The sequence below is a fragment of the Topomyia yanbarensis genome, unplaced genomic scaffold (assembly GCF_030247195.1).
Source record: "Topomyia yanbarensis strain Yona2022 unplaced genomic scaffold, ASM3024719v1 HiC_scaffold_376, whole genome shotgun sequence".
Lineage (NCBI taxonomy): Eukaryota > Metazoa > Arthropoda > Insecta > Diptera > Culicidae > Topomyia > Topomyia yanbarensis.
The window spans coordinates 10,263-27,055 of record NW_026683576.1 but is presented as its reverse complement, the minus strand read 5'-3'; the positions used below and the strand labels follow the sequence as shown (position 1 = coordinate 27,055).

The window sequence follows — 16,793 nt, the reverse complement described above, 5'->3', positions numbered from 1 at the left end:
GCTTGAAAGCACATGTGACCTTGTCTCATTTTACTATATTCAATTGCACGTTGAAATACTGGACCAGTAAATTCTATTCTGTACATAAATCATTTTTTCGGGAATATGTGGCCAAAAAGTAAACTTCGAATTCGTCAAGTAAAGAAGCATGAAAACAAAAAGATTAAAACCAAAAAAAGATGGAAGCCGTAGAAAGTCCATTGCATATTTATTAGCCTTTTCTCAGAAGATGGGATTTTCAAAAACATTTTAAAAACTTTCTGATGCAATGGTTCTCAAATTCGTACAATCCGGTTTATTCATTTTCTTTATTCAAAAATGTTTTTGGCTTCAAATATATGACCTTTTCATTTTAATTAATTATTTCATTCCGCATCTTTTTATTCGTTTTGTTCATCTGCGTTTCCAGCTTATTTCTCTAGTGCTTTGGTTGTTTAATTATTGACTTCTAATTTATAGTAGGGGAGTCCAGTTGATTTGATTGATTTGATTGATTTGATTGATTTGATTGATTTGATTGATTTGATTGATTTGATTGATTTGATTGATTTGATTGATTTGATTGATTTGATTGATTTGATTGATTTGATTGATTTGATTGATTTGATTGATTTGATTGATTTGATTGATTTGATTGATTTGATTGATTTGATTGATTTGATTGATTTGATTGATTTGATTGATTTGATTGATTTGATTGATTTGATTGATTTGATTGATTTGATTGATTTGATTGATTTGATTGATTTGATTGATTTGATTGATTTGATTGATTTGATTGATTTGATTGATTTGATTGATTTGATTGATTTGATTGATTTGATTGATTTGATTGATTTGATTGATTTGATTGATTTGACTGATTTGATTGATTTGATTGATTTGATTGATTTGATTGATTTGATTGATTTGATTGATTTGATTGATTTGATTGATTTGATTGATTTGATTGATTTGATTGATTTGATTGATTTGATTGATTTGATTGATTTGATTGATTTGATTGATTTGATTGATTTGATTGATTTGATTGATTTGATTGATTTGATTGATTTGATTGATTTGATTGATTTGATTGATTTGATTGATTTGATTGATTTGATTGATTTGATTGATTTGATTGATTTGATTGATTTGATTGATTTGATTGATTTGATTGATTTGATTGATTTGATTGATTTGATTGATTTGATTGATTTGATTGATTTGATTGATTTGATTGATTTGATTGATTTGATTGATTTGATTGATTTGATTGATTTGATTGATTTGATTGATTTGATTGATTTGATTGATTTGATTGATTTGATTGATTTGATTGATTTGATTGATTTGATTGATTTGATTGATTTGATTGATTTGATTGATTTGATTGATTTGATTGATTTGATTGATTTGATTGATTCGATTGATTTGATTGATTTGATTGATTTGATTGATTTGATTGATTTGATTGATTTGATTGATTTGATTGATTTGATTGATTTGATTGATTTGATTGATTTGATTGATTTGATTGATTTGATTGATTTGATTGATTTGATTGATTTGATTGATTTGATTGATTAGATTGATTTGATTGATTTGATTGATTTGATTGATTTGATTGATTTGATTGATTTGATTGATTTGATTGATTTGATTGATTTGATTGATTTGATTGATTTGATTGATTTGATTGATTTGATTGATTTGATTGATTTGATTGATTTGATTGATTTGATTGATTTGATTGATTTGATTGATTTGATTGATTTGATTGATTTGATTGATTTGATTGATTTGATTGATTTGATTGATTTGATTGATTTGATTGATTTGATTGATTTGATTGATTTGATTGATTTGATTGATTTGATTGATTTGACTGATTTGACTGATTTGACTGATTTGACTGATTTGACTGATTTGATTGATTTGATTGATTTGATTGATTTGATTGATTTGATTGATTTGATTGATTTGATTGATTTGATTGATTTGATTGATTTGATTGATTTGATTGATTTGATTGATTTGATTGATTTGATTGATTTGATTGATTTGATTGATTTGATTGATTTGATTGATTTGATTGATTTGATTGATTTGATTGATTTGATTGATTTGATTGATTTGATTGATTTGATTGATTTGATTGATTTGATTGATTTGATTGATTTGATTGATTTGATTGATTTGATTGATTTGATTGATTTGATTGATTTGATTGATTTGATTGATTTGATTGATTTGATTGATTTGATTGATTTGATTGATTTGATTGATTTGATTGATTTGATTGATTTGATTGATTTGATTGATTTGATTGATTTGATTGATTTGATTGATTTGATTGATTTGATTGATTTGATTGATTTGATTGATTTGATTGATTTGATTGATTTGATTGATTTGATTGATTTGATTGATTTGATTGATTTGATTGATTTGATTGATTTGATTGATTTGATTGATTTGATTGATTTGATTGATTTGATTGATTTGATTGATTTGATTGATTTGATTGATTTGATTGATTTGATTGATTTGATTGATTTGATTGATTTGATTGATTTGATTGATTTGATTGATTTGATTGATTTGATTGATTTGATTGATTTGATTGATTTGATTGATTTGATTGATTTGATTGATTTGATTGATTTGATTGATTTGATTGATTTGATTGATTTGATTGATTTGATTGATTTGATTGATTTGATTGATTTGATTGATTTGATTGATTTGATTGATTTGATTGATTTGATTGATTTGATTGATTTGATTGATTTGATTGATTTGATTGATTTGATTGATTTGATTGATTTGATTGATTTGATTGATTTGATTGATTTGATTGATTTGATTGATTTGATTGATTTGATTGATTTGATTGATTTGATTGATTTGATTGATTTGATTGATTTGATTGATTTGATTGATTTGATTGATTTGATTGATTTGATTGATTTGATTGATTTGATTGATTTGATTGATTTGATTGATTTGATTGATTTGATTGATTTGATTGATTTGATTGATTTGATTGATTTGATTGATTTGATTGATTTGATTGATTTGATTGATTTGATTGATTTGATTGATTTGATTGATTTGATTGATTTGATTGATTTGATTGATTTGATTGATTTGATTGATTTGATTGATTTGATTGATTTGATTGATTTGATTGATTTGATTGATTTGATTGATTTGATTGATTTGATTGATTTGATTGATTTGATTGATTTGATTGATTTGATTGATTTGATTGATTTGATTGATTTGATTGATTTGATTGATTTGATTGATTTGATTGATTTGATTGATTTGATTGATTTGATTGATTTGATTGATTTGATTGATTTGATTGATTTGATTGATTTGATTGATTTGATTGATTTGATTGATTTGATTGATTTGATTGATTTGATTGATTTGATTGATTTGATTGATTTGATTGATTTGATTGATTTGATTGATTTGATTGATTTGATTGATTTGATTGATTTGATTGATTTGATTGATTTGATTGATTTGATTGATTTGATTGATTTGATTGATTTGATTGATTTGATTGATTTGATTGATTTGATTGATTTGATTGATTTGATTGATTTGATTGATTTGATTGATTTGATTGATTTGATTGATTTGATTGATTTGATTGATTTGATTGATTTGATTGATTTGATTGATTTGATTGATTTGATTGATTTGATTGATTTGATTGATTTGATTGATTTGATTGATTTGATTGATTTGATTGATTTGATTGATTTGATTGATTTGATTGATTTGATTGATTTGATTGATTTGATTGATTTGATTGATTTGATTGATTTGATTGATTTGATTGATTTGATTGATTTGATTGATTTGATTGATTTGATTGATTTGATTGATTTGATTGATTTGATTGATTTGATTGATTTGATTGATTTGATTGATTTGATTGATTTGATTGATTTGATTGATTTGATTGATTTGATTGATTTGATTGATTTGATTGATTTGATTGATTTGATTGGTTTGATTGATTTGATTGATTTGATTGATTTGATTGATTTGATTGATTTGATTGATTTGATTGATTTGATTGATTTGATTGGTTTGATTGGTTTGATTGGTTTGATTGGTTTGATTGGTTTGATTGGTTTGATTGGTTTGATTGGTTTGATTGGTTTGATTGGTTTGATTGGTTTGATTGATTTGATCGATTTGATCGATTTGATTGATTTGATTGATTTGATTGATTTGATTGATTTGATTGATTTGATTGATTTGATTGATTTGATTGATTTGATTGATTTGATTGATTTGATTGATTTGATTGATTTGATTGATTTGATTGATTTGATTGATTTGATTGATTTGATTGATTTGATTGATTTGATTGATTTGATTGATTTGATTGATTTGATTGGTTTGATTGATTTGATTGATTTGATTGATTTGATTGATTTGATTGGTTTGATTGATTTGATTGATTTGATTGATTTGATTGATTTGATTGATTTGATTGATTTGATTGATTTGATTGATTTGATTGGTTTGATTGGTTTGATTGGTTTGATTGGTTTGATTGGTTTGATTGGTTTGATTGGTTTGATTGGTTTGATTGGTTTGATTGGTTTGATTGGTTTGATTGGTTTGATTGATTTGATCGATTTGATCGATTTGATTGATTTGATTGATTTGATTGATTTGATTGATTTGATTGATTTGATTGATTTGATTGATTTGATTGATTTGATTGATTTGATTGATTTGATTGATTTGATTGATTTGATTGATTTGATTGATTTGATTGATTTGATTGATTTGATTGATTTGATTGATTTGATTGATTTGATTGATTTGATTGATTTGATTGGTTTGATTGATTTGATTGATTTGATTGATTTGATTGATTTGATTGATTTGATTGATTTGATTGATTTGATTGATTTGATTGATTTGATTGGTTTGATTGGTTTGATTGGTTTGATTGGTTTGATTGGTTTGATTGGTTTGATTGGTTTGATTGGTTTGATTGGTTTGATTGGTTTGATTGGTTTGATTGGTTTGATTGGTTTGATTGGTTTGATTGGTTTGATTGGTTTGATTGGTTTGATTGGTTTGATTGGTTTGATTGGTTTGATTGGTTTGATTGGTTTGATTGATTTGATTGATTTGATTGATTTGATTGATTTGATTGATTTGATTGATTTGATTGATTTGATTGATTTGATTGATTTGATTGATTTGATTGATTTGATTGATTTGATTGATTTGATTGATTTGATTGATTTGATTGATTTGATTGATTTGATTGATTTGATTGATTTGATTGATTTGATTGATTTGATTGATTTGATTGATTTGATTGATTTGATTGATTTGATTGATTTGATTGATTTGATTGATTTGATTGATTTGATTGATTTGATTGATTTGATTGATTTGATTGATTTGATTGATTTGATTGATTTGATTGATTTGATTGATTTGATTGATTTGATTGATTTGATTGATTTGATTGATTTGATTGGTTTGATTGGTTTGATTGATTTGATTGATTTGATTGATTTGATTGATTTGATTGGTTTGATTGATTTGATTGATTTGATTGATTTGATTGATTTGATTGATTTGATTGATTTGATTGATTTGATTGATTTGATTGATTTGATTGATTTGATTGATTTGATTGGTTTGATTGGTTTGATTGGTTTGATTGGTTTGATTGGTTTGATTGGTTTGATTGGTTTGATTGGTTTGATTGGTTTGATTGGTTTGATTGGTTTGATTGGTTTGATTGGTTTGATTGGTTTGATTGGTTTGATTGGTTTGATTGGTTTGATTGATTTGATTGATTTGATTGATTTGATTGATTTGATTGATTTGATTGATTTGATTGATTTGATTGATTTGATTGATTTGATTGATTTGATTGATTTGATTGATTTGATTGATTTGATTGATTTGATTGATTTGATTGATTTGATTGATTTGATTGATTTGATTGATTTGATTGATTTGATTGATTTGATTGATTTGATTGATTTGATTGATTTGATTGATTTGATTGATTTGATTGATTTGATTGATTTGATTGATTTGATTGATTTGATTGATTTGATTGATTTGATTGATTTGATTGATTTTATTTTATTTATTTATTTATTTCGTCAATCGATGTAGACTGGTATAGTTACAGTAATGTTTACATTTTTCTTATTTACTAAAATATATACACTGCTGGTCAATAAAATAGGTGTGAGATAAAAGTACATGAAATTCTGAGTTTTCTCTAAAAATATGTTCATATTCAAATATTTTATAGTTAGGCACAGTCGTAAATATGAAAAAGAATACTTTTATTTGTAAATTAAATGTTATGCTTTTTTGTAACTCTTTCTTCTCCATGAAATCCAAAAAAGTACCTGGTCAATGAAATAGGTGTATTGTAATCCATTGCATTAAAATTTTTTAAATCCAATGATTTTAAGACTTCAACATTTTTAACAACTAGTAACCTGTGTAAACTCCCTTATTCAACCAAATTTTATCCATTTATCTTGGCATTGAGTCATTCAAACGCTGATAAATTTCCGTTGGTATAGGGTAGCATTCCTTTTAAGCTGCTTCCCTCAAACGATCATTATTTGTGAAATTTCGATCGAATAACTTCTTTTTAAGTACATTACGTAAATTTTCTACGGGATTGATGACAGGAAATTGGCATGGTCCGAAATTATAGTCACTTTATTATCCCGAAGTCATTCCTTTACATACTTCGATGTGTGTTTTTGGTCAATATCTTGCTGAAACTGTCATGTAAAGGCACATTATCTTTGGCATAGGACTGCATGACATCCTTTAGGATGTCCATCCTTTAGCCTTGCATTCGAATCTTGCCATTATAGTGGCGTTGCAAAGATTAGGACCTGCGCCATTCCACGAAAAGCAAGCCCCAAACCTCATTATTCTCGCCTCCGTGCTTTACCATATTTTGCGTGTTGCAGATCAAACTGTTTGCACTTTGGACGTTTAACGTTTCGTTGTGCATCGGAGGAAAACAGGTTTACCTTTGATTCGTCCCTCCGAAGCATATGTCGCAATTTTTTGATTCCTTCTGAACCAGGCCCATTAACGCTGTTGAAAAGCAAATTGCATTTTTCTTTAAAGGCTTTGGCTTCGAAATAGTGGAACCATCTTAGCAATTCTTTCTGGAGGTTTGAAATTTTACGGCCTACAGCGAACTGTTCTCGGACCTACCACTTTTCCAATTTGTGCTGAATTGGTCTTGGATGACGCGAAAGGATCAGATTTAGCTAAAATTGCAATACGAAGGTCAGCTGCTGTAGACGTCTTCTTGGGTTGTTTGCATGTTTCCTTTTTTCAAAGGTTTTAAGGCATTTGTAACGAAGTTTTTGGCACGCCGCAGTGTATTCGCGATTTATTTATACGTCTTAACTTCTTGAACAACATTTTTTAGCAAAACTCGTTCCACTTGAGTGCAGTGAGATGCTCGACCCATTCTATAACAAATCTTTGACTTATTCAACATTTAAGTACATTTACTAACACGCTGAATTCAAACTTCACCAAATAAAACGTATAATGGAATTATGTAAAATAATAACACGTTAATATATTTCACACACCTATTATATTGACCAGGCGAGAAAGCCTGCGGTAGTCTTGTTTTGCATCTTGACAAAGATTGCAAATATAATCAGCGCCAACAACCCACTAGTAACTTGACAGATCCCAAGGCTTCTGTGTGCGGTAGGTGTGATAGAGACTGCTGCAACTTGGTATGCGTAATTGAGAGAAAAACAAAATAATCTATCACACACCTATTTTATTGGCCAGCAGTGTATATACGTAATTTTATTATAAATAAAACAATTTCAGCTTTTACAGAATCATTTTCTTATGCGTTAAAATTTCTTTTATGTTTAAAATATTGTGTGAGTTTTAGTTTGGACATTCTAAAATCAATTGATTCGCAATAGCGGTTATAAACAGCCATCATTCGATTTATAGGGCCATATTTTGCATAATTTGTGCGATATGGAGTTATTGAGAATATGCTTCGGTTTCGTAGCTGTCGAGAAGGTGCATAAAAGTTCAATTTGAATAAAATTTCGGCAGAATCAATACGATGCGAGACGATATTATTAATGAACGAAAGCATTGCAAATTCACGACGTTCCTTCAATGTTTGTATATTGATAAGCATGCAGCGTGCTCTATAAGATGGCAGAGGAAATGCTATCCAACCTAGTTTACGAAGGGCAAATAATATGAATTGTTTTTGTACAGATTCTATTCGTTCTTCATGTGTGCTTGAAAAAGGGCACCAAACGATGCTGCAATATTCCAATATCGACCTAACATAAGCAATATATAATGTTTTGATTGTATACGGATCTACAAAATGATAACTAAAGCGTTTTATAAAACTGAGCATGTTGTTAGCTTTGTGAATAATTGTGTTATAATGATCAATAAAATTTAACTTGGAATCTAATATAACGCCTAAATCCCTAATTCTTTCACATTTTGCTACAGTCTGTCTTCCTAAGGTAATCACAACATTCGGTGTTTGTCGTTTTCGACTAAAAGTGATTGAATTGCATTTTTTCACGTTTAGCTGTAGGAGGCTTTTTTGACACCACGTGTGGAAAACCAGAATTTCGTTTTGGAATGTATCAATATCCTCGGCATTTCTTATCTCCAAGTAAAGTTTCATGTCATCGGCATAGATTAGTACTTTCAGTTTTTTGAGAAGGAAGGAAATATCGTTCACATATAAAATAAACAATAGAAGTCCTAAATGAGAGCCTTGTGGAACTCCTGAGGTGACTTCAATTGGATTAGATTGCTTTCCTTTGAATTTGATTATTTGCTGGCGGTTGGATAGATATGATTCTAACCACGTACGCAGCTCAGGCTCAATTCCCATCTTTTTTAATTTATAAAGTAACATTGGGATGTCGATTCGATCAAATGCTTTACTAAAGTCTGTGTAAAGTGCTTCCACGTAGTTTCCATTGTCCATTGCAATCAGTGAATAGTTAATAAATTCTAGTAAATTTGTTGAGGTCGAACGACCTTTGAAGAAGCCATGTTGGAGGTTAGTAATTCTGTTTTTTATTTGAAGAAATATTTTTTCGTTAATGATTGATTCAAAAAGTTTCGAAATGCTGGAGATTATGGCTATTCCACGATAATTGCGAACGTCAGACTTTTTCCCAGATTTATATATAGGTACTAAGAAAGAACTCTTCCATGTTTTGGGAAACTCTCCAGATTGTAAAGACATATTAAAGAGCCAGAACAATGGAGTTGTAAGCTCGGTTGCTAGGTTTTTCATAAATAATGGTGGAATTCCATCAGGGCCAGCACCTTTTGATGAATCCAAATGGTTTAGAGCATTGAAAATGTCCTCCACTATGACATGACTGACACCAAAATCCATAGGAAAATCTGGAAGAAAAGCAAAATAATCGCGATCGCGGTCTTGTTCAGAAAAAGTTGTATATATTTCTTGGAAGAATGTTGCAAATGGGTTGCAGATTTCTTTCGGGCTATTATGTACGTTGTCATCCAAGTGCATTGTTGATGGGAAATTGTCTGATTTTAATTTAGTTTTGACGTAGTTAAAAAAATTCTTTGGACTGGATTTAATCTGCTGTTCAGTTTTGGAGTTGTAATCCGCAAGTGCAGAATCTATGGCAATATTTAGTTTATTGCAAATGTCGAGATATTGTTCCAAGTGCTCGTTATTTTGATTTTTCTTGTATAGCTTGTGGGCTTTTTGTTTCCTATTTTTCAGATTTTTAATTTGCCTATTGTACCAAATAGGATGCTTCGAGCTACCGTGTCGTCTTTTCTTCTTAATGGGCACCTCTTCATGAATAATTTCGAAAATTATTTTGTAAAATACGTCCAGGGCGGTTTCAATATTCGCTTCATTCCTAAGAGTATTTTGCCAGTCGACATTACCTACCTTCCGTCTGATATTGTCATAATTAGCTTTATGGTATTCAAAGACTTCCTCAAAGTCATAGACGTTGGGTTCTTGATTTTTATGGATGAACAAAGAAAATTCAATAGCAGTATGAAAAGCTTCATTTTTCCACAAAGGAGCCAAAGATTCAGATACACAGAAATCATCCTGAGTGTTTGTAAATAAAAGGTCAAGATAGCAATTCTGTTGATTTTTTACATGATTTATTTGATTTAATCCTATGCTAGCAGTTTTGTCAAAGATGAAATTCAATGTTTCGTTTTCTCCTACGACTGGGATTAGAATATTTTCATTTTCAGAATCCGGAATAAAATCGGCATTTCGCTGGTTAAAGTCTCCGTAAATGTGAACTTTGACCTCGACCGGAAGTTCAAATAAAATTTGTTCAGCAATTTTGAAAAAGGCTTCATACGATGATATATCAGCATGTTCTGGTGGGAAATATACAGAGGCAAAAACATGTATTTCACCTGAAATGTTCGCTTTAACCCACACATGTTCAAATTCTTTAAACTTCACTGTGGGAAGAATTTCAGAATTAAATTGAGCCGAAACGCCTATAAGAACTCCTCCACCAGACTTCTTTTGAGATTCTAAAAGATTTCGGTCGTCTCTGAATACGTTAAAGCCACTACCAAAAATTTCCTCACTTTTTATGCTATCGTTCCAACTTGTTTCAGTGCCTAAAATAACAGAATAAGAGGAGCTCAATACATTACTATAGATTTTGCTCATTTTAGATGCGCTCTGCATACGATTAAAATTTTGACAATATATCAAAATTTCTGAAAGCGTTTCTGATAAAGTTAATGGCAATTTGTCATACTTAGAAATATCATGCAAAACTATTGATCCGTTTTCATCCGTAACCGGTTCGTCATGGTCTGCCTCTGAAGAGTGCGTTAGGTTGGACGAAAACACGAATGCTCACAGGAACAAGCTGAACAGCGCTGAGAAAAGGAATTCGTCAGGACGGGGGTTACAAACCTATCTGGTGCGGAAGTTGAGTTAAATTGATGTACAACCGGGTATGGATTCAGTGTTTCACCACGTTGAAACCTGATACCACGCTGATTTTCAAACGGAGGCCTAGAGAATTGCACCCTTGCCGCCGCAAGTAGATCCTTATCCCGGGGAAGAGAGTTGCCAGCTGTTGGACGACCGCATTGCGTATTGTTGTTGTTGTTGCGATTATTGCTGCTATTGTTGTTGCGATTGTTGTTACGATTATTGTTGCTATTGTTGTTGCTATTGTTGTTGTTATTGAGGTTATAGTTATAATAACTGCTTCTGGATATCTGATGTTTATTTGTCTCATTAGTATTACGGCTACGTTGGTGTCCGTTTTTATTGCGATCATTTATTACCCGATGCAACTGCTTTTTATTAGCTTTTCTTCGTGCCATCGCCCTATCTTTCATCTTTTGCTGTTGAATTCTACGCTGATTACGTGTGTCGTACTCCGTCCAGTCAGAGCGCCACACTTTCTTCGAACCCAAAAAGCGCCACCCTTCAGTGGCTTCGGCAGTGGAACGGTGATCTGAGTCGCCCGATTTTGTTGATTGGGCATTTAATTCGTCCATCAAGCTGGGGCCCGCTGGTGGCAAACAAGCATCGCGTATACTGCTATCCAAAGTGTTAATTGAGCCGGCAAGAGATTGTACTTCTTTGAGAATGTCACTGCCAACTGAATTTGTTATAATTTTCACTTCGTCTAAAACTTCACGTGTAGGACGCGATTCACTCAGGTAGTGTTCATTACAATGAGCTGCCATATCTATGGTAAGTGTGCTCAAGTTCTGAACTTCGCTGCAGATTTTTTTCAATTCTCTGGTCAAATCGGCAGTGAGATCATTTACATACTCTTCAATGTGTTTTTTTGTGGATCCCATAGATATGTTGAATAGTGATGTGATATGGTTTTTCAGCGTGACCAGCTCATCGGCCTTATTAAAAGAATTACTGTCAATGGCCTGCGATAGTGCCGATACAGCATTTGCCACTTGCGACGATGTGTTTATGTTCACATTCGCCACTGATTCTTTAAGCTGCAGCTCAACATTTTCGAATAAGTCAACAATTGAATTGAACTTTTTTATGTCGGCTGCTATTTGTAAGTTGCAGTCCGTTTGCGTAGTTATAGATTCAAATAATTTTTCCTGTTGGTACAGCACTTTTCGTGTGTCTATGCCTATCTTTAGATTATGCTGGCAATCTGCACACAGGGGAATCATGAAGTGCGAGATAAATTCTTCTTGATTTCGCTGGACTCCTACACAAGCTGCATGATAACATTTTCTGCAGAATTCACACTGCCACAAGAAACGATCATCGCTGATATTACAAGATGTCACACTGCAGCTCATTATGATAACCGTTGTTTAATAGGATTTGATTGATTTGATTGATTTGATTGATTTGATTGATTTGATTGATTTGATTGATTTGATTGATTTGATTGATTTGATTGATTTGATTGATTTGATTGATTTGATTGATTTGATTGATTTGATTGATTTGATTGATTTGATTGATTTGATTGATTTGATTGATTTGATTGATTTGATTGATTTGATTGATTTGATTGATTTGATTGATTTGATTGATTTGATTGATTTGATTGATTTGATTGATTTGATTGATTTGATTGATTTGATTGATTTGATTGATTTGATTGATTTGATTGATTTGATTGATTTGATTGATTTGATTGATTTGATTGATTTGATTGATTTGATTGATTTGATTGATTTGATTGATTTGATTGATTTGATTGATTTGATTGATTTGATTGATTTGATTGATTTGATTGATTTGATTGATTTGATTGATTTGATTGATTTGATTGATTTGATTGATTTGATTGATTTGATTGATTTGATTGATTTGATTGATTTGATTGATTTGATTGATTTGATTGATTTGATTGATTTGATTGATTTGATTGATTTGATTGATTTGATTGATTTGATTGATTTGATTGATTTGATTGATTTGATTGATTTGATTGATTTGATTGATTTGATTGATTTGATTGATTTGATTGATTTGATTGATTTGATTGATTTGATTGATTTGATTGATTTGATTGATTTGATTGATTTGATTGATTTGATTGATTTGATTGATTTGATTGATTTGATTGATTTGATTGATTTGATTGATTTGATTGATTTGATTGATTTGATTGATTTGATTGATTTGATTGATTTGATTGATTTGATTGATTTGATTGATTTGATTGATTTGATTGATTTGATTGATTTGATTGATTTGATTGATTTGATTGATTTGATTGATTTGATTGATTTGATTGATTTGATTGATTTGATTGATTTGATTGATTTGATTGATTTGATTGATTTGATTGATTTGATTGATTTGATTGATTTGATTGATTTGATTGATTTGATTGATTTGATTGATTTGATTGATTTGATTGATTTGATTGATTTGATTGATTTGATTGATTTGATTGATTTGATTGATTTGATTGATTTGATTGATTTGATTGATTTGATTGATTTGATTGATTTGATTGATTTGATTGATTTGATTGATTTGATTGATTTGATTGATTTGATTGATTTGATTGATTTGATTGATTTGATTGATTTGATTGATTTGATTGATTTGATTGATTTGATTGATTTGATTGATTTGATTGATTTGATTGATTTGATTGATTTGATTGATTTGATTGATTTGATTGATTTGATTGATTTGATTGATTTGATTGATTTGATTGATTTGATTGATTTGATTGATTTGATTGATTTGATTGATTTGATTGATTTGATTGATTTGATTGATTTGATTGATTTGATTGATTTGATTGATTTGATTGATTTGATTGATTTGATTGATTTGATTGATTTGATTGATTTGATTGATTTGATTGATTTGATTGATTTGATTGATTTGATTGATTTGATTGATTTGATTGATTTGATTGATTTGATTGATTTGATTGATTTGATTGATTTGATTGATTTGATTGATTTGATTGATTTGATTGATTTGATTGATTTGATTGATTTGATTGATTTGATTGATTTGATTGATTTGATTGATTTGATTGATTTGATTGATTTGATTGATTTGATTGATTTGATTGATTTGATTGATTTGATTGATTTGATTGATTTGATTGATTTGATTGATTTGATTGATTTGATTGATTTGATTGATTTGATTGATTTGATTGATTTGATTGATTTGATTGATTTGATTGATTTGATTGATTTGATTGATTTGATTGATTTGATTGATTTGATTGATTTGATTGATTTGATTGATTTGATTGATTTGATTGATTTGATTGATTTGATTGATTTGATTGATTTGATTGATTTGATTGATTTGATTGATTTGATTGATTTGATTGATTTGATTGATTTGATTGATTTGATTGATTTGATTGATTTGATTGATTTGATTGATTTGATTGATTTGATTGATTTGATTGATTTGATTGATTTGATTGATTTGATTGATTTGTTTGATTTGATTGATTTGATTGATTTGATTGATTTGATTGATTTGATTGATTTGATTGATTTGATTGATTTGATTGATTTGATTGATTTGATTGATTTGATTGATTTGATTGATTTGATTGATTTGATTGATTTGATTGATTTGATTGATTTGATTGATTTGATTGATTTGATTGATTTGATTGATTTGATTGATTTGATTGATTTGATTGATTTGATTGATTTGATTGATTTGATTGATTTGATTGATTTGATTGATTTGATTGATTTGATTGATTTGATTGATTTGATTGTTTTGATTGATTTGATTGGTTTGATTGGTTTGATTGGTTTGATTGGTTTGATTGGTTTGATTGGTTTGATTGGTTTGATTGGTTTGATTGGTTTGATTGGTTTGATTGGTTTGATTGGTTTGATTGGTTTGATTGGTTTGATTGGTTTGATTGGTTTGATTGGTTTGATTGGTTTGATTGGTTTGATTGGTTTGATTGGTTTGATTGATTTGATTGATTTGATTGATTTGATTGATTTGATTGATTTGATTGATTTGATTGATTCGATTGATTCGATTGATTCGATTGATTCGATTGATTCGATTGATTCGATTGATTCGATTGATTCGATTGATTCGATTGATTCGATTGATTCGATTGATTCGATTGATTCGATTGATTCGATTGATTCGATTGATTCGATTGATTCGATTGATTCGATTGATTCGATTGATTCGATTGATTCGATTGATTCGATTGATTCGATTGATTCGATTGATTCGATTGATTCGATTGATTCGATTGATTCGATTGATTCGATTGATTCGATTGATTCGATTGATTCGATTGATTCGATTGATTCGATTGATTCGATTGATTCGATTGATTCGATTGATTCGATTGATTCGATTGATTCGATTGATTCGATTGATTCGATTGATTCGATTGATTCGATTGATTCGATTGATTCGATTGATTCGATTGATTCGATTGATTCGATTGATTCGATTGATTCGATTGATTCGATTGATTCGATTGATTCGATTGATTCGATTGATTCGATTGATTCGATTGATTCGATTGATTCGATTCGATTGATTCGATTGATTCGATTGATTCGATTGATTCGATTGATTCGATTGAATCGATTGATTCGATTGATTCGATTGATTCGATTGATTCGATTGATTCGATTGATTCGATTGATTCGATTGATTCGATTGATTCGATTGATTCGATTGATTCGATTGATTCGATTGATTCGATTGATTCGATTGATTCGATTGATTCGATTGATTCGATTGATTCGATTGATTCGATTGATTCGATTGATTCGATTGATTCGATTGATTCGATTGATTCGATTGATTCGATTGATTCGATTGATTCGATTGATTCGATTGATTCGATTGATTCGATTGATTCGATTGATTCGATTGATTCGATTGATTCGATTGATTCGATTGATTCGATTGATTCGATTGATTCGATTGATTCGTTTGATTCGATTGATTCGATTGATTCGATTGATTCGATTGATTCGATTGATTCGATTGATTCGATTGATTCGATTGATTCGATTGATTCGATTGATTCGATTGATTCGATTGATTCGATTGATTCGATTGATTCGATTGATTCGATTGATTCGATTGATTCGATTGATTCGATTGATTCGATTGATTCGATTGATTCGATTGATTCGATTGATTCGATTGATTCGATTGATTCGATTGATTCGATTGATTCGATTGATTCGATTGATTCGATTGATTCGATTGATTCGATTGATTCGATTGATTCGATTGATTCGATTGATTCGATTGATTCGATTGATTCGATTGATTCGATTGATTCGATTGATTCGATTGATTCGATTGATTCGATTGATTCGATTGATTCGATTGATTCGATTGATTCGATTGATTCGATTGATTCGATTGATTCGATTGATTCGATTGATTCGATTGATTCGATTGAATCGATTGATTCGATTGATTCGATTGATTCGATTGATTCGATTGATTCGATTGATTCGATTGATTCGATTGATTCGATTGATTCGATTGATTCGATTGATTCGATTGATTCGATTGATTCGATTGATTCGATTGATTCGATTGATTCGATTGATTCGATTGATTCGATTGATTCGATTGATTCGATTGATTCGATTGATTCGATTGATTCGATTGATTCGATTGATTCGATTGATTCGATTGATTCGATTGATTCGATTGATTCGATTGATTCGATTGATTCGATTGATTCGATTGATTCGATTGATTCGAT

General features: G+C 29.6%; 1 protein-coding gene across 1 annotated transcript; it reads right to left on the bottom strand.

Moving 5' to 3' along the window:
* Positions 1-10,996: 10,996 nt before the first annotated feature.
* On the bottom strand, positions 10,997-12,375 carry LOC131695344 (bromodomain-containing protein DDB_G0270170-like; the record flags this gene model as incomplete). The annotated part of the gene is made up of 1 exon (XM_058983809.1): positions 10,997-12,375. A coding segment is annotated over exon 1 (1,379 nt), but the record flags the coding sequence as incomplete, so codon positions are not given.
* Positions 12,376-16,793: the final 4,418 nt, after the last annotated feature.